This window comes from Diadema antillarum, unplaced genomic scaffold (genome assembly GCF_040938485.1).
Source record: "Diadema antillarum isolate AM-2024a unplaced genomic scaffold, OU_Dant_1.0 seq00000552_RagTag, whole genome shotgun sequence".
In the NCBI taxonomy this organism is placed as follows: Eukaryota; Metazoa; Echinodermata; class Echinoidea; order Diadematoida; family Diadematidae; genus Diadema; species Diadema antillarum.
Genome location: NW_027271496.1, coordinates 864,565 through 885,502, shown reverse-complemented (window position 1 = coordinate 885,502; position 20,938 = coordinate 864,565). Strand labels below are relative to the sequence as shown.

Here is a 20,938-nt window from a genome sequence, read left to right as displayed (position 1 = left end):
AACTATGCACCCAGTGTCTTCAGTTTTGAAGGTGGTTTGGATAAATTCTGGGACAATGAACCCATACAATTTAAGTTCGACACCACGCCACCTGGTCATGACCCAGCTCATCTTATATAGAAACCTGGATCTGAATACAGAGGCTCAGCGTGTATTCAGAATCTTCCATAGGTATCCATAGATACAGTGTAGGTATAGGTAGGTAAATACAATCTTAAAGCAACTATGAATCCTAAAATATTTAAAGTCACAACAGAGGAATGCAGGGAATGCATTAATAGCCAATCTTGATTTAATGAATAATCCGAATTTTCGAGGAACCTTCCTCTTCTTCAGGGATGACAGTGCGAATATTCACAATGATTTTTAAGAGTGAGGTGTTACTACCCTGCTAGCACGTGCAATAAGTGTAACCAAAACAAAAAAATAATAGATAATAGCAACAAACGCATGTTGTGCGCATCATTGTGAATATTCGCACTGTCATCCCTGAAGAAGAGGAAGGTTCCTCGAAAATTCGGATTATTCATTAAATCAAGATTGGCTATTAATGCATTCCCTGCATTCCTCTGTTGTGACTTTATTATTGCTATTTCTAGTACTGCCAATACGCAGAACAACTACAATGTTTGGATCCTAAAATATTTGATATAGACTAGTCTAGTCTCCAGCCAAAATTCAAGATTTTGTATGATCTTTTGAGCATTGACAAATCACAAATCCCCAATGAACCAATGTAACCCGTAAATTTTATCTAAAGATTAAGAAACAAGCATGATTATCCCATGAAACTTGTAAATTTTACACATATCTTTATGATAGGGCAAACACAACAACAACAATAACAACAAAAGAATGGTTACCTTGGAATGTTGGTTTAGCTACAGTTGTACACTGCTTTGTATTTCTGCATATCAACCAACTTTGTGCATATAAACGCAGGGCCAGGGGCACTTCATTCATCAATACACTAAACAGCTACTGTAGAAACTACGACCAACCGGCCCGTGGCCTCACAGTACCTACGTCCCTGTGTGTACAAGGAACGCCCGCCGCGCCCCGGGAGTTACCGTAATGGCATGCTAACACTAGTAACAGGTTATACCGGTAGATTACTCGATCGTGATCAACTGGTGTATAAACCTGTTAAAAAAACGAAAACACTCACCGGACAAAACGTCTTGTGTGGCAAATTAAATCAGGAACGATGAGACGTCACTCAGAATGTCATACTCAAAAAGTGCAGGTGAAATTTGATTAATTCGTGATCGAAAATCGCATCACGGTACCGTCCAGCCAGGTTGTGTCACTCGTGTGTGTGGGTCCAGTGGTCTCTATGGTACGTACGTGTGTGTAATGTAGTGAATTTCTGATATGCCTACGTACGTAGGTACAACGTATTATGCCCAGGTACAGAGTGTATTGCGCAACTTTCGAGCATGCATGCATGCGGTCAGCGGCCGCGTGTCCGCGAACCACAACAAATCAGTCTTCTTCAGGGATGACAGTGCGAATATTCACAATGATTTTTAAGAGTGAGGTGTTACTACCCTGCTAGCACGTGCAATAAGTGTAACCAAAACAAAAAAATAATAGATAATAGCAACAAACGCATGTTGTGCGCATCATTGTGAATATTCGCACTGTCATCCCTGAAGAAGAGGAAGGTTCCTCGAAAATTCGGATTATTCATTAAATCAAGATTGGCTATTAATGCATTCCCTGCATTCCTCTGTTGTGACTTTATTATTGCTATTTCTAGTACTGCCAATACGCAGAACAACTACAATGTTTGGATCCTAAAATATTTGATATAGACTAGTCTAGTCTCCAGCCAAAATTCAAGATTTTGTATGATCTTTTGAGCATTGACAAATCACAAATCCCCAATGAACCAATGTAACCCGTAAATTTTATCTAAAGATTAAGAAACAAGCATGATTATCCCATGAAACTTGTAAATTTTACACATATCTTTATGATAGGGCAAACACAACAACAACAATAACAACAAAAGAATGGTTACCTTGGAATGTTGGTTTAGCTACAGTTGTACACTGCTTTGTATTTCTGCATATCAACCAACTTTGTGCATATAAACGCAGGGCCAGGGGCACTTCATTCATCAATACACTAAACAGCTACTGTAGAAACTACGACCAACCGGCCCGTGGCCTCACAGTACCTACGTCCCTGTGTGTACAAGGAACGCCCGCCGCGCCCCGGGAGTTACCGTAATGGCATGCTAACACTAGTAACAGGTTATACCGGTAGATTACTCGATCGTGATCAACTGGTGTATAAACCTGTTAAAAAAACGAAAACACTCACCGGACAAAACGTCTTGTGTGGCAAATTAAATCAGGAACGATGAGACGTCACTCAGAATGTCATACTCAAAAAGTGCAGGTGAAATTTGATTAATTCGTGATCGAAAATCGCATCACGGTACCGTCCAGCCAGGTTGTGTCACTCGTGTGTGTGGGTCCAGTGGTCTCTATGGTACGTACGTGTGTGTAATGTAGTGAATTTCTGATATGCCTACGTACGTAGGTACAACGTATTATGCCCAGGTACAGAGTGTATTGCGCAACTTTCGAGCATGCATGCATGCGGTCAGCGGCCGCGTGTCCGCGAACCACAACAAATCAGTCATGAGATTGGGGGGGGGGGGGGGGGGGGGGGGGGGGGGGGAGGGGGTAGGTCCATGCCCCCACCCTCTTCCCCGGTTACCATTGACTTCGACCCCCTCGCGGGCCCAGATCCCCCCCCCCCCCCTTCTTGAAAAGCGTGTCGCTGCCCCTGAGTTACAATCATTTGCCCCTGAAACCTATCGTAACCCTAATCGTTTTTTTATTTTTTTTTTTCGACGGGTCTAAGTAAACCCTATTGTAGGGCCAAAAGACATTGGAAACTAAATATCCAATATCTATAATATTTTTTAACTGATTTTCTACGTCCTAGATCCATTAGATATTCATCCCCGGCCCTCAACGTGAAGAATGCATAATGAAAATTTTAGGAGTGTTATTGATGCATAAGCCTATGTATCTATCAAATTCACTGACATTGGATACAAATAAGGTTTCGGGTTGGCCCAAGGAGTAAATGTATAATCAAACCCAAACAGACAAATAAACAATAATGCTGATCTCAAGAACGTACGCACATATAAGATGAATTGCAGTGATATTATTATTATTATTATTATTATTATTATTATTATTATTATTATTATTATTATTATCATTATTATTATTATTATTATTATTATTATTATTATTATTATTATTGATGTGCAGATCCACACAATTTTCATGTTGAAAATTCGATTAAAACAGCATGCAAAAACAACTTTTTAGCATCGAGATGCTCTATAGTAGGCCTATTTATTGTAACAACCTGTCATTGACAATTTTGAAATTATTGAATGGAATTGCTGTTGTCAACAAAAAACAAAGGATGCCCTTTGGCTTTGAATAAAATGCTTCGACATTCGACCAACATCGAAGATACAGGGTCTACTGAGTATTATGAAACATAATCGAATGGAAGAGAAAGGTGATCTGGAATCTAGTTTTATGTATACCTTTATAGGTTCAGATATAAATGAGATTGTTATCATTGTAAAGAAATCTATAATATTTCAACATCTTCCTTAAAAGGGATCGTATAGTTTTGGTTGAGAACTCAGCAATTTCAGGTTTCTAACATTTTTTGGTGAGATAATGAGAAACCTCTTATGAAATATGAAAGAGCATGTAATTCTATGAGGAATTCAACATTTATTTGATGAAAATTGGTTTTGAAATGGCTGAGATGTCCAAAAAAGAGCGATTCTGATAAAGTGTAGGACCTGCACTTTATTACAATCGCTTTGTTTTACTTTGTTTTTGGATGTTTCACTCATTCCAAACCCGATTTTCATCAAATCAACCTTGAATTCCTCTCGTGCTCTGTACTACATAATAAGTGTTTTCTGTATCTCACAAAAAGTAAAAAGCCCAATTCTCATCTCCACCAATACTGTACCGTCCCTTTAAATTGAAAGAAGATCATGTTAAAAGATGACCCTAAAAGAACTCCCCTCCCCCCCCCCCCCCCCACACACACACACACTCCCTTTACCACTGTTTACGGAATTCCTGGATCCGTCGCTGATGGGTATCTATAATTATAGTTTTGCTATATTCATTCTCACCAATCATGATCACCCATCACCTCATCATTAGAGAACTTTCAAAGGGATAGTACAGTTCTGGTTGAGACCTAATTTCAGGTTTCTAAAAATTTTTGGTGAGATAATGAGAAACCTCTTTTAAAATATGAAAGAGCATGTAATTCTATGGGGAATTCAACATTTATTGATGAAAATTGGCTTTGAAATGGCTGAGATATCCAAAAAAAGAGCAATTCTGATAAAGTGTGGGACCCACATTTTACCATCGCTTTGTTTCACTTTGTTTTTAGATGTTTCAGCCATTCCAAACCCGATCTTCATCATATAAAGTTTGAATTCCTATTAAAATGGTGTGCTCTGTACTATATCAGAAGTGTGGTATCTCGCAAAAAGTTAAAAACCCAATTTTCATCTCCACCAATACTGTACCATCCCTTTAACATGCACGCTCGACGCGGCCGGTAGGTTGAGCGTGCCCGGTCGGTGTTCAAAATAAGTAATTTGCTTCTATAGTATACATGCTCACATCCGAAAAATTTCCCGTCCTGGGGAAAACGAGAACGGTACTCGATCAAAATAGTATCCAGTCCGATGTTGGGCACAATATCAGCGATCTTCTCGCTCCTGCTCCATCGTCACGGAAAAGTGAATAGAAATGGGGACGGGAGTCCGAGTGCGGACTGTCACATCTGATGATTCCCGCGTCCTCTCGGTCTTTCCGTCATGTAGCGAACGGAAGTTTCTTCTCACCTCCGTGCTCTGGTCGTCGATGGTTTGACTCTCCTGACTGTCCTGGATATTCTCACTGCCTTTGATGCAGTCTAGGAGATGTGCATGTTTACGTAACTGAAAGACATGAGTATTAAGGTTCTTTCTTTCAGAGGAGCTGGTGGTCGAAGGGGGTTCCCCCATATGACCACACTTACAAAAATTCTCAATTGCGCATATTGAGAAAAATGCTCAGTAGCAGCACAGAAGGAAGGATGGTCTTCCAATTCCGGAGACTCTTATCTCCTAAAGCCTACACTGCCTGCACTGAACAAGTACGATTAGTATACGGGTCCGTCAAAAAAAAAATAAGGGATTTTATTGATATGAGTATGGTTATCTCAGCACAAAATGTAATATCTACGCCAATTTAGCCATTTTAAGTTTTACTCATATTGGTGTGAAATTTGTTATCTTTTAGATAATAATTACAATTCTACGTGCAAAGAGTGAGCAGCAAAGTAGTAATCATTGGATCATTTCTACATGAATGATTTATGAAACTATAATTTTGCATGATAAGCCTTAAGAAATGATCGACCATCGGGTCAATACAAATAGGCGCAATCGATTGAAAGTCACGGCCAGCGGGCCCTGTTTTACGAAGAGTTAAAATTTATTATATAGTTGCTTTCAACTGTAAGTCAATGGCAGCCTGTGTGGTAAGGAAATTTAAAATCGATTTTATCTTTTATACAGCAGGTATTGCCGGCGCACGCACATTCAGTGGATGAACGTGGAATGTATCGTCAAACGAGATGCGAGCGGATAAACTGTTACTCCTTATATCGATTATATTGATCTGTCTATAGTATGTAGTCAATTTGAACACGGGTTTTTGCAGTAAGATACAGTCTGCTGTTCAGAATTGCCGAGATATTTTTTTTTTTTTTTCACATTTGTTCTGTTTTTACGAACGGGGCAAGATTATGCCAAGGATACAAATCGAGTTGCGACCTTCAAAGAGATGGCATAGTATTTGATTTATTATAGCTTTTAACTTTTTGCAAAATATTTTAAAACCGCTTCATGAAATGTTGAACAGTTTGTTCTAAGAGGAATTCAAACTTTATTTAATGAAAATTGGTTTTGAAGTGGCTGAGATGGTTATTCAAAACCAAAGTAAAACAAAGCAATCCTAATCAAAGGTGCAAGGGTCCCACCTTTAGGATCGCTTTGTTTTTGTTAGCTCAGCCATTTTTAATTTCAAAACCAATTGTAAAAAAAAAAAATGAAATCCTCTTAGAGTTACAATATGCAATTTCACATTTTATATCATCTCATTATCTTAGAAAAATCATCATCAAAAAACGTTGGACACCTCGAGTCCATCTCAAACAAACCTGTACCATCCCCGGTTTAAATGATAATCAGCACGAAATAAAAAAGCTACATTTGTAAATTTGGAGAGAAATTTCTACTCAATATTTTGTGCAGCAGTGAAGGGAGCAGTGACAACCAAAAAAAAAAAAAAAAAAGGCAGAAAGAACTTTTTTATTATTTTAGATGAAGTAAATCTTACAAAACTACCTTTTGGTCCTTTGTTCTTTATATAAAGGTCTAATGTTTATCATACTTCATGGCAATTGCTTTGTATCATTTAGATATGGACACAAATAAATGAAATCAAATGAAATGTTAAAAGCGTCTTTATATAAATACTGCTAAATCTAAATGTCGATACATTTTAGCTGATCAAAGATCAAATCTTTATTTTCATATTGACATTATCTTGGGATCAACTTCTTGCAACATTAATTTGGCGATGTCATGGTGGCAAGATGATAATTCTTACACCAAAAACAAACGAATATTAAACAAACAAACAAGCAAACAAGATATCCCAAGGATCTACATAGTATTGGGTTGAAGTAAAAACGTTCTCAAAGATTTGACAACGTCATAATCCTGTGTTGTCTATACAGAATTCTTATATATGAACCTTGTCTGGCAGTTAACAATAATTGTGTGTGTGTGTGTGTGTGTGTGTGTGTGTGTGATGATATCAATTGAACTACAATGATGATGCTTACATGTATTATTATTATAACAATGTGATGCTATATAAAGGTAATGAAAATAATTAATAATTTCAGTTCAGTTCAAACCAGTTCGATTTTATTTCTGTATGTTTTTCAAGGAAAAATTAATCATAGATGACAACACGTGTATCTGAAAACAGAATAGGAAAAAACAAAACAATATTACATTCGTAGTATCATAATCACAATCTTTAAAGTATAAACTTAATAATGCGATCAAAGGAATCACTGAACGATAAACTTGTTTCCGAAAAAAGAGGAAGAAGATAATGCAGGAGCTTACCGTCTTTATGCATATGCTTGATGGAGATGGCAGCCTCAGAATCTCAAAAAAGAAAATAAGAAACATGGTGATAAAATGGGCATCGGGGGCTCCCCTCTTTTTTATTATTTTTTTTTAACAAGAAAACGGAGGAAAGTGGTGCACCCCCCCCCCCCCCCCCCGTTTAATTAAGTAAAGGCGCCTCCCCATTCTGATAAGGATTTGGCGCTAGTTGTATGGTTGTGTTGAATTTCGTCACTTCTGGCCCGTCATACACCTCTTGAAAACCGATAACGCGACTGGAATACACATCACCACCACCACCACGATCGCCACAAGAACTCTCATTGGTCCTATAGTGGAAACACACAAGCATCCCCCCCCCCCTCCCTCAATTCCCCGATCCCCTCCCCCCCCCCCCCCCCAAAAAAAAAAAAAAAAAAAGAGAAAAGAACAGAACAGAAGCAGCAGGACAGGTAGGTATGTTTAGTGAGCCAGGGAGGTGTAAGATCTCCCCCGAGTGATCGCAAGCTCAATCCCTTGTCGGTTGGAAAGGTGTCTGCGCTAAAAAGACTACACACATCACTAGCACTGTCCAGCAGGAAGGCCATTGATAATCTTCTCACCCGAGTCACCTCCGTGCACTGTCACATACGAGTACACCGCGTACTGAAGCTGTATGGACAGGGGAGGGATAGAGACTTATAGATCCTGTGTTTGCAAAACTATGGTACGTAGATACTGGACTGCTGTAGAATACTATCATGGAGCACGTCTTCACCCGCCAGATCCTCAGCGCACGCTATCATGATAAAACGTCCTCCAGATTACTATGCTTTGAGGTATTCAGAATTATACATTATTCTTTCTTTGAGTCGTAGGTGGTGGCCGGGTTGAAGGTAGCTAGCCTCCACGACCACTTCCAAATAATGTACACTATTAGGAGAATAAGTGTACCGGAGACGTTTTCGGGTTATCCGTCCGTCCTATCACACATTGTCAAGATGCAGGTAATGTAATGAAATCCGTATATATAAAAAACAATATATATCTTTACGTGGTTATCTTATGACTAGAGTATTGTTGCCATTGTTAATTACTGATCATATGTAAATTTGCATAATGTACTTATTTAGGGTTCACATAATAGATTTTTAAAAATATGCTACTTACAATGTTAAAAATAATCATCGTATTTTGTTTACCTAAATTCTTTAACGCTATATCCAAAGAAACGATAGAGATCGATTATGATCGATCATATACGTATGAGCTTACAATCGTACAGATACTGAGAATGAGTAGCCGGGTTTTTTTCCCCCCACAACATTCGAACAAAATGTTTATTGGGTTCTTCGTTTCCGCCATAAATATCGTAGCAGAATTACTGAGAGAGATGTAGCTTCAGTCTGATACCAAATTACTCTCCACAATTTTCTATTTTCCAAATAAGAGCCGATTAATTTTTTAAAGTTCCAAACGCAGTGTTTCGGAGCCATGTACTCGACGTACACTGCGACTGGCCCGTCGCCGCCGTAGAGGACGCTGTACACTCTAAGTAGGTAGAGCCTTGGGCAGTAGGCAGCTGTGCGGCACATGGTTTTCTCTGTTAGCTCTTTGAAATAATTATGATGATGAGAAAGGTATCATGTTGATTGCCTTTGACTGTAAGATTTGCAAGATTTGTAAGATTTTGTACGTAGGCAAGTGGGCCTAATTACTTTAATAGGCCTACACGCATTGGCCATCATACGAGACGTACATCGACAGGATACTAATAAATAAATAGTAGCACACCATTACTTTCTGAAGTTTATCGCAATATAGGTAAATACCGAAAGAGGTAACAGCACAATAGAATTAATGATTGTACCAAAACAGCAGTGCATCATAATCAGAAAAATGACACATGAATTTATGCACATGCCGAGCAAACGAAAATTAGAGACATAAATTCATCCCACGCACAAAATATTATACGCACAGAACATCTGCAGTCTCGTAACTAGGATTTTTATGGGAGGGTTCAGAATTGGTAAAAAGTGGACCTTTTTAGTTCAATTCTTTGCCACTTCAGGGTCTAAGGAAAGCTGACAAGCTGTTAAAACACACACACACACACACACACACACACACACACACACACACACACACACACACACACACACACGCACGCACAAACACACACACACACAAAGCTACCCAGGCCAAAAAAAAAAAAAAAACACTAAAAAAAGAAAACACAAAAAACCCCCAGTTTCTGTTTTTTTTCTGTATGTTTGTTGTCATTGCTATCTAATTGTTTTTTGTTTAATTTTGTTCTTTATCTGTTTGTTTTTTTGTGGGTTGGCTGGGCTCCTGCTAAACGGGGGGGGGGGGGGGGGGGGGTCCGCAACTCATTGTTTTTATTTCTCTCTTTTATGTTATGTCATTAATATCATAATTATTTTTCTATGTTGCTACCAAACCGGGGGAGGCGAGGGGGGGGGGGGGGGGATGGAGGGTTCCAGCGGAACCCCCTGAACCCCCTGAACCCCCCCTTCCACTAGTTATGGCCATGATCTGCCCGCCAGGCACATGCAACTCAGAGCTGAAACTGAATAACCAAACAAGACTGATACAAAATGGCGTTTCATGTGTATAGGGCTCACGCCTGTAAATATAATGGAATGTCCCTGACCGCTTCACAAAATCGTACCAAAGATAATCAAACAAATGAAGAACAAAATTAATCAAAAATCAGAATGCAGTTTGGCACAAAAAAAAAAATGAACTGCATTTGGGTTGGCAGATGAAAGCTTTTCTCATGGAATTTGAAGGGACTATTATATGTGAATTAGTGCATGTACAAAAATTCTTTGATTATATGAGTAAAATGCACTCAAAGTCTAGCTTTGCGAACCCTTAGACACAGTTAGCTGAAGAACCCCCCTTGAAAATACCAAATGAATGAAAGGGTGTATTTAACTTTTTCTGGTTAGTGAAGCTGAAACACCTCATTTCTCCCAGCATTTTTTACATATTTCTTTTTTTTTTAATTGTGAATCTTAATACACGTCTGTATGCGGAAACATTTACCCTTGTGAGCCTCATTTATATCGAGTACAGTCACAGAAAGTTCTGTGAGTACAGTAAACGATTATTTTTTTTTTGTTTCAAACAATATTTTATTTCGATTTCATCATCCATCATTGATTACAATTCAATATTTAATTGTGTTGCTTGCAGCGTGACATTTCAAACGTATATCAAAATATTACAAAATAATTCTTAGGACTGTCATTGTGTAAATTTCCGATTGTTCTACTACTAGAACAATTTTTTTTTCTTCATTATGATCGATTCATAATCGATTTAACAGTAACCCAAATATGTACTGTGTGCTGCCCTCTTTTGTTCAATGACTGCACAATCTCCACCAAAGAATAATACTGTAATATATGGCAATAATAATAATTAGCGCCCGTAATCAGCAGTCTACTGCCCATACTGCAGCCACCCTATTTTCTCCCCTCTCTCTCCCTACCCCTACCCCCATCCATTCCTGTGTGCTCTTATGCCTAGATGTGGAACTGTAGGCCAAAGAGGTTCCAGTTTAGTAGGTAGTGATTTTTTTTTTCTTTAACTGAACTCATTTTGGTTAAATTTTAACGGTTCGACGGACACCAAAACATCTTTGACTGCGGACTATGTTTGTTCGGTGACAAAAATCTATAAGAAGAGAAATAAACGGGATGATAATACCGCGTCTCTGTCATGTACACACTATAATACAATCATGTAGTAACACTCTCTGCCTCACAATCGCCCACGACGTACATATTGATTGCACTTTCAGGAAATCACAATACATGGTTTCCATCGTGAACGATACTATAAAATTTTTGTTTTAAAGGGATATTTTTGGTTGAGACCTAACTTCAGATTTCTAAAATTCTTTGGTGAGATAACGAGAAACCTCCTGTGAGAAAAAGCATGTGATTCCAAAAGGAATTCACCGTAAAACAATATTATTTGATGAAAATTGGTTTGGAAATGGCTGAGATAATATCCGAAACAGAGTGACCCTAAAAAAGATGGGACCCATGCACCTTCTATTACGGTTGCCTTGTTTTACTTTGTTTTTGAATGTCTCAACCATTCCAAAACCGATTTTCATCTACCTATCTTTAACGTTGAATTCCTTAGAATGGCATGCTCTGTGCTATTTTATGAGTGATTTTTTGGTATCTTGCAAAAAGTTAAAAACCCAATTCTCATCCATCACCACTACTTATCGTTCCTTTAAGTGAGTATGATTTTTTTTTTTTTCAAAATGAATGTAGAATTGACGCAGCCAAACGGCACTATATTATAGTGTCGTTTTATTCTCGTTACTACAAGGCCGTGAAATTCTCGTTGTCTTTGCGTCTGCTGCGACTGTTATTGTTATTGGTATAATCATTATTGATATTACTTGTATGATAAAATGACGATGGTGATGATGATGAATGATGATGATGATGATAATAATAATAATAATAATAATAATAATAATAATTATTATTATTATTATTATTATCATTATTATTATTATTATCATCATCATCATCATTATCATTATCATCTTCGTCGTTATCACCATTGTTATATTAAGCAACTGTTGCCCCAGCCAGTAGGCGTACTGAGGCGTACTTTATTTGTTTATTCTCTTAATTTATTTGTTCAAGTCTACTTCATCATGGTGTGGTGGTTGCCTTTAAAAACGATTATTAACAGTGACCGCATTTACGCCTATATAATATAATATGAATAATAATATACACTGTAATATGATATAATATTATATATAATGTCGGTTTGTACAAGCGTGTCCGTGTGCACCACATCATACCCAGGCTTGAATAATTCTGTCTAGATAATTATATTTTTTATAGTATAGTCGTCTATTAGATATTAAAAGTCATGTTTGGGCGACTTTATTGACCGATCACAATATTTCGACGTATATCGCAATACGATGTACGGTGACATTAATTCATTCTATGCGCATGTGACATGATAATCTGTAGCATGCAGCCCCCTTATTCAGCAGTTACTGCGCAGAAACCTAAAAAAAAAAAAAAAATCATAATTATCTTTGAACGGATTGTCCGATTTTCCTCAAACTTTCACTGATGTGTCCTATTAACCCATTCCATGCGAGAACCTGGTGGCCTGTGTATTAAGTCTATTGAGATTTCAGAAATTAGTATGGAATGGGGTTATAAGTATTGTTGCGTTCATTCAGGAAGGTTACACGTCTCATCTCCCTGAGCCATTCAATGCACATGCATATACGAAGGTGAACTTGTCCTTTATAAGTGTCTTTAAGCATGGTTGTTCTACACTATGAGTATGTATAATATAGCTATGATATGGCCCGCTGTACGCTCTCAGCCATTTGGGCCTTTTATAGGGCAATCAATGACTTGCAAATTATCGATATCAATCCCGATACAAAGGTCACCGCGTTGGCACAGAAAATGGAGTGGAAAGAAACACCCTCAAAATTCCCTAATATGGAATCAATCCTCACGTAAGGGGTAAAGGAGTAGGTTTAGAATGATGTTATGGGTGGTCCGTTACCTTTGTTTCCACTTCAACTAAATAATACTAAAAAAATATATAAAACCAAACAGGTGAGTGATTATGGGAGGGAACACAGTTGCAAAGAACACTGAAGTCGAATATGATTAATCAAAAACCAAACATGCCAATGAGATCAACAAGATGGCGTGTACTCTAATTCGGGTCAACTTAGCTGAGGCAAATGAAGTGGTAGCAGCCGTGTAAACATGCGACTGACCTGGTTACTATTTCATTGTTCTGACTAATCTTAACGCAGCACTCAGCAGCACCCAGTCATACAGGGTTACCTTATAAGTCCACGTCGAGCCTCCCTCAATAAATATTTGGCCCTCTTCTCTGGGGCGAAGGTCATCAACATTGAATATACATGAGGATGCGAAGAACTTATTATCGAAGCTATACCTGGAGTAAGATAATTGAAATGCATTGAAATGATAACAGTCGTGTGATTCAGAGCTCTCCCGACAAGCAAATACTAGTGATTCGCCCATATTTGGACATGAGTACATGCACTTGAAATTTAGAAGTTGGATGCTGAAGGGTATAAAAGAAAGGCACAGTTAAGAGCTTTTCAACCACTTGCAAACGCTCATTCGACCAATAGTCTCTGTATCGATACTCAGCTGAGTGTAAGCGCAACAGGTACCTATCTGGTCCATCAAAACTTGACATCGAAGAAATTGTTTTTGTGAAGGCGCCTTTTGAGAGCTTCAGTGAGACTTTATTTCAAGTCAAATCAAGGCGGATCATCCACCACCAACGAGTGAGAATAATTATAGGTAAGTCTAACTCCCTTCTATTTCACATTCTTGCTTGAGGCATACAGAATTATCTAAGGTATAAGTGCCGTGATTGTGGCGTAAAACTGGTAGGAGGTCCCGTTATTGTTAGTAAAGTTCTACAAAGTGTTAGATGTCAAAATGGTGTATCCACCGAAACTTCCAGTTTTAGCAAAAACAGAAGCGAAAAATTACCACATTCTGGGGGTGGGGGGGGGGGCAGGAGTGTAAGAATTGTGGTTGCTCTAGAGTAGGCCTGTACTGCATGAATAGTTCTAAACTCATACTATAAAATACGAACGGGATTATAAGAATTATATACAATGATGTTGACATGGTTGCATTGAACATTGATGATCGTCAGTATTATACCAACAATGTGTGTACAAATCATACATGACTGTACTATTATAGTGCAAATACAACGATAATGCAGAAGTCAATAATTCAAATCAAATCAGATCACGTCAAGGATGATAAATACAAGCAGTTTAGCTGAACAATCTGCGAATGCAAATGTATAAAAAAAATGCACACATTATACAAAATTGTACATCAGAAAAAGACTTGGTTATGGAATATATTGAATAACTGATTTCATTGTGCCAGTTGGATTAAAAGACAATGATGAATGAGGTCACGTATAAGGATAAATTAGCATTAAATGAAATGAATGATTTACCACGTAAAAAAAGTAATGATTTAGCGACTAGGATGGTGTGACTTTGTGACGTCTAAGGTGTGACAGTTTTGTGTAGGCCATACTCACACTGCGAGCAATAAGGAGACATTACATGCGGAATACTTTATTTTATTTCTTTATCATTATGGTTCGATTCTCCTTGAAAGAGCTGACATTAAAACCCGCAAAGATGTCTGAGTATGGCGATGATGATATCAGTCCCCTGGTCATGGACAACGGATCCGGGATGTGTAAAGCTGGCTTCGCAGGGGACGATGCGCCACGAGCTGTCTTCCCTTCTATCGTCGGCAGACCGAGGCATCAGGTATGCAGACCAAAATCTGCTGGGCTTGTTTAATTCGCAAAGCATAATATGAGGTGTGATATCGAAAATAAATTGACTCGTTTATAGTTTAATTTTTATCGTTGTTGCCATCTGTGTAAAACAGTCACTGTTCTGCTGTAACAAGGTCGAGTGAAGTCTATAGGGCTGTGCAAATGACGCTCAAAAGTGCTTTTACGAATTTATAGGGCACATGGCTTCTGTCGGGCACTTTCAACAGCCACGAAATTGTTATGATTGCATGCACAAGCACCTACTGATTTTGTTAGCAATGTGATAATCTGATTGTAGTCTTAGGACAGAAACACTTCAAAGCCACATTTTATAATGATTATCAATAAACGTTCTGGCAAAAACTATATACACTCAAACGCTATATATACGTGAACAGTGGTGAATGCAATCAATTCACTATATCTTATCCAAAAGTAAATAAGATACTTAAGGACAAGTTCACCTTCATAGACATGTGGGTTGAGTGAATGCAGCAATAAATTAGTAGAACACATCAGTGAGAGTTTGAGCAAAATCGGACAATCCGTTAAAAAGTTATGAATTTCTTGAGTTTCTGTTCAGTCACGGCTGGATGAAAAGACTACTATAGCTTGTGATGTCACATGAGTACAACGATATAAAGAAAGAATAAAGAAAATTCAACATATTTCCATTTTTCTCGCATAGCAAAAGAACTCTCGACTTCTCTCTTTCAGAAGGCAGGGGGCATAATATTACCCTTAACATACGTCAGTAGCAAGTCGAAGAAATGTGCACTTTATTCAAAAAGTAAAGTTTTGTGAAATTCTCTTTTTATTTTCCTTATATAGTTGTACGCATGTGACATCATACACTGTAGTAGTCTTCTCTTCCAGCAGTGACTGCGCAGATACTAAAAAATATAAATAACTTTTGAATGGATTGTCCAATTTTCCTCAAACTTTCACTGATGTGTTCTACTAATATTGCTGCATTCTCTCAATCCTTATGTATATGAAGGTGGACTTGTCCTTTAGGACCTACGATCATAGAAAAGATATCCATGCATACTGCAAAGGTCTTATAATAATTCAGTGTCAATAGTGTGAATGTTCACCATGTCAAATTTATACAATGTATTATCTGTATCATAGTTTTCATAGTTGTGTCTGACTAGATTTGCTCAGACTCTATAAAATGGCCGCCACATACTCTGGACAAAAGCCCCAATTGGATGTCTGAGTGACCTTTCTTTACAGATTTGCAAATACCTGGCAAAAATGCAATTATGTTTCATCCACGATTATCTAAACGTTCTATAGGTTAACGTTCAGTTTTGATTTGCTTCCCTTTCTTTAAAGGCCATATCATTATGAATAATCGCGCTTATTTGAGAGAAATCAGAGAATATGGGACCTCGTGCAAGGTTTTACTCTAGTATGATCTGTGGATATCCAATGTGTCTACCATCCTATGACAATGCTGCTTGACGCTGAAAATAGTCTGGTTCACAATGCGCGCCATTTTTCTTTTCTTTCGAATGGTAATGATGATTTCATAAACATTTTTTTTTTTTCATCAAAGAAGGCACTAATGATTATGATAGTGAATATAAATATCGTCAACAATGTTGACGATATAGCCATGTATATCGAACAAAGTATTTCTACAAAAAAAAAATATATCATTAAAGTGACAATGTCCCGCACAAGAGAAAGATTCAAAAGAAAATACAAATAATGAGGGGAATGAAGGAAGATAGGGGTAAGGGAATAGGAAAATGAAATTTAATTGGGTTTTCTTCATGATAATGTTAGATGCAATATCGCCTTAATTCACACGATGTTATAGGCCTAACGCTTGGAGAAAATAAGATAACTAAAATTCTTTGTTGTGATGTGTTTTCTTATCAAAGATAATGATGGCGGGTATGGGGTCTAAAGACAGCTACGTTGGAGACGAAGCCCAGAGCAAGAGGGGTGTTCTCAGCCTCAAATACCCGATCGAACACGGCATCGTCACCAACTGGGACGACATGGAGAAGATCTGGCATCACACGTTCTACAACGAGCTCCGCGTCGCCCCCGAAGAACACCCTATACTCCTAACCGAAGCTCCGTTGAATCCGAGGGCGAACAGGGAGAAGATGACGCAAATCATGTTCGAAACGTTCAACACCCCCGCCATGTACGTTGCCATCCAGGCTGTCATGTCCCTCTACGCCTCGGGGAGGACAACAGGGATTGTCTTCGATGCCGGTGATGGCGTCTCGCACACCATTCCCATCTACGAAGGGTACTCGCTGCCCCACGCCATCACTCGGCTGAACCTGGCGGGTCGGGATCTCACCGATTACCTCATCACCATTCTCACAGAGCGGGGCCACTCGTTCACCACTTCGGGTAAGGACGCTTTGTGTTAATATAATGATGCCATTGTTGTCACAATCAACCTTTTTTTCAACCACTGATTTCAATCTTCATCTCAGATCCTTCCTCTGGAATGAATACATTCTTTTTACAACTTTTGCTATGCGATTGAAATATTAATCGTCTGTATCTACACAAATTTCAACAGATTATCTTATGCAACAGCAATATGAATGTTTGCCAACATTCATTACATCCAGGGCTTAAAGTTGTAAACTTCCTAGGAGCAACGATAAAATACTCGGATAAAGTCTAAACATTTTTTTTTTATCTTGAACGATAAAGCAAGTGCGTCTCTCTGTCGTAAATTAAAATCGCAACCTCGTTAATGCCTCTTTAATATCAATTTTGTCTCGAATGCTACAGCCGAGAGAGAAATCGTTCGCGATATCAAGGAGAAGCTTTGCTACGTCGCGCTCGACTTCGACCAGGAGATAGAGGCCGCTGCGAAGTCATCGTCCCTGGAGAAGAACTATGAGCTCCCAGATGGCCAAATCGTCACCATCGCCAACGAACGCTTCCGAGCTCCCGAGACTTTCTTCAAGCCATCGTTTATCGGCCAAGAAATCGAGGGAATCCACGAGGCCGTGTACAACAGCGTCATGAAGTGCGACGTTGACATCAGGAAGGACTTGTACGCCAACATCGTCCTCTCCGGCGGCTCCACCATGTTCCCCGGCATCGCCGACAGGATGCAGAAGGAGATCACCGCCCTGGCTCCGCCGTCCATGAAGATCAAGATCATCGCTCCTCCCGAGAGGAAGTATTCTGTTTGGATCGGAGGCTCCATTGTTGCGTCTTTGTCTACCTTCCAACAGATGTGGATCAGCAAACAGGAGTACGACGAGTCGGGACCAGGCATCGTTCACAGGAAATGCTTCTGAGCTCGGTGATTCTTTTGAGAACTGTGTAACTGAAATACTGTCAAATCATAAGTACCTTGTAAATGCCTTTCGAAGAATTCCATGTCTGTCGTAAAGAAACGTATTATTGTAAGACAGTGCGTGCAGGGAACAGACTTGGAACTGACCGCACGCAGACATGTCTACTATTTTGTGCTAGCTCCTACAACTGTGTTTTCGAGTTTAATACATGCAGAATGTATTATTCTCACTGTTTATCTCGTCAAAAACAAAATCTATTAGTTGCGCATTGTCCTTATGATATTACACGCATTGCTATCATTATTGTTGTTTTCGACGTGATGACCAGCGTTTCGTTTCTTTACGTTTTTATTCATTGAAGAGCTTAATATTCCTTTGAGCCTAATTTTCACTTGAAAAAAAAAAAATTCTTCGTGTAGATAATTCATCCGAAGTCACAAGTGGAGTGAACTGAGTTATGTTTGCGACAATCGAATAATGATAGGAATTAACGATGGAAATGATACTGGCAAAATACCCATTTTTTGTTAACTATAGATTATAAGACCGTCGTAATATTTATAGGAGAAAGTTCGTGCAACATTTTCATGTAAAAAACTACATGACTCCAATGGTTATCATGTAATTACACTCATCATTATCATTATACACTCGCCCTTTTTTCAGAGGTTTCCGTTTCTATGATCATCATTACCATTAATTTCAGGAAAAGATCTTTGCTATTGTAGTAGATGATAATATTATCCTGCAGAATATTATAATTTCAACGCTTTTAAAGCAAACTTGAATTCACAGGTAGGAATCCAATTAAAATTATGAGATCCATTTGTCAAAGTTTTGTGCTTTCTCGTTCTTATGGTCATGAAAGTTGCCGACTATGTGAATAATCACTGCTAACTATCATTTAGTTAACGCTCTCTTCAAAATCAGTATTAAGTGTAAATAAAAGGATTTTATGCAATGTAAATTCATTGTGTTTTTGTGTATTTTCTCTGTGTCTATATTAGGCCTATGTCTGCAGTTTGTATAATCATTTTCTTATTTACTTATAACAAAAACCCCGGAGCTTTGCAAACAGTCTAAATGATCTCGAAATTCAATCTAAATTGTAGGCCAATGGTTCAATCACATAAGGATTAAAACTCTTTAAAAGTCATATAAGTCACATATAAGTTCCATAGTACCTAAATATTACACTATTCACCTGAAATTAAATCAACATGTCTATATCCTTGTACCAATCAGACTAGACCGTATTGCAGCTTTGTAAATCTGACAGTGTAGCAGGGAAGCGGTCACATTTTGTAAATCCGAATTACTAGTATTCTTCCGGCTACTTCAAATAAGACTGAACAGCTGGGCTATCTGTTTGCAGGAGCAAGCCGGCTATCGGTGCATTAAAATGGACCCCGGATGAGAGTTGAAATATCCACATCACCTAATATCTTGCCTTCAATCATAATATCGACAACTGGGGCGTCATTATTCAATATAATTACATACATTGTTGGTAGAAGATTCAGCTATACTCTGCTGATGTCCTCGAAAGGAAGAACTTTATTTGTAACAGTCCTTCATATTCAGTCGCCGGATGAAGGAGGGAAATCGAAGAAGATAAGTAATCGAAGAAAATGATTGCTGACTTATCGAAATTAAAAACTATCATCTTCAAAATCAACTTTAACGAGACATGAAAACTCGTCACATTGAGGACGAGTTAGGTGATACGCTTGTGGTCATCAGATGACAGTCATCTGTGATCGACAAAGAAAAGAATGTGATATAGGCACCTTGAAGTTATATTGAGCGTGCATGCGAAACCGTTTCTGTAACCACTCGGCCACGGGTCATCCACGGAAATGGTAAGACAAAAAAAAACCCAATGTATAGATATAACAGGGGGAAAGTCAATGCCCACTCAACTATTCGTGGCCGTGTGAACATCTATTGCATTGCTAGACGGAAAAGCGGCCTTGTAACGACTGAGGTCGCTATGCCATTTCTGGCAACTTGGGAAAAATGCGTCCCACAGACATAAAACCTATAATCGGCTGGTTTTGATACCTTGCCTTTAATCACAATTTTCAGTGTAATGACGTCATCAAATTACAAAACAATGACATGGTCTTGAAAGACAATTGTTCAAAGTACAACACCTCCGTCGTCGTCATTACATACTATGATCGGTTTGACAAAGTCAACCTGCAAAATTTTGCTGCAGTCGAAGCAATGTGGTCTCCAACACACAAAAAAGAGGGATATGGCGTGTGTGTGTGTATAGGTGCGTTTATATACGAACGTGATTTCTACATGGACGAATATGTAATTCAAAATTGAAGAAAAAAAACAGTAAAATAGCTAAGTATTTTGTTTCGTGATCTCGTGGGGTTCGAACCCGCAACCTCACGTCGCTGAGACGTCGCCTTTAACTACTCGGCCATACGTCTCGACGAGAAAATATGGGGAACGTTATGGACTTGTAAGACAGTTGTTCAATATATAACACATTCATCCTACGTTGTCAGTTTGCTATTGACATGACGATCTATGACAGGAATATGAGGCAGGTATTAGTACCTGTATGAAATTATTATAGGCATGGTTATCAAGTTCCCCTAAAATTTTCTTATAATTGCCCTATTTTTACACACAGTTATGCTATCCCTTTAAACTCGTCACAGTTTAATCAGAATTATTAACATCACACATTAGTACCATATTCAGTTCCATAGCTGATCACGTTTGCTAATTAATTAAGATTAATTGTCTAGAATGTGTCATATGGCCAACCTGTATACACACGTATATACACACACACAATGCTAAATGTATGTATCAAACATCTGTAACACAACTTTGAACTAACTGTAGGAATTATCGCTGCACTTATCATCCATACTTTTTATCACTATCTGAAACTCCACAAAAACCACTAATTGACAAATAATCATCAATACAGAAGACTGACTTAAAGGAACAATGCAAA

General features: G+C 38.3%; 1 protein-coding gene across 1 annotated transcript; it reads left to right on the top strand.

The window, feature by feature from the left end:
- The first annotated feature begins 14,481 nt into the window (after nt 1–14,481).
- LOC139734924 (actin CyI, cytoplasmic-like) lies at nt 14,482–18,217 on the top strand. Its single transcript, XM_071645701.1, has 3 exons — nt 14,482–14,648; nt 16,555–17,041; nt 17,435–18,217. Exons 1-3 carry the CDS (start codon nt 14,514–14,516, stop codon nt 17,950–17,952), a joined length of 1,140 nt encoding a protein of 379 aa, XP_071501802.1. The 5' UTR covers nt 14,482–14,513; the 3' UTR covers nt 17,953–18,217.
- Nucleotides 18,218–20,938: the final 2,721 nt, after the last annotated feature.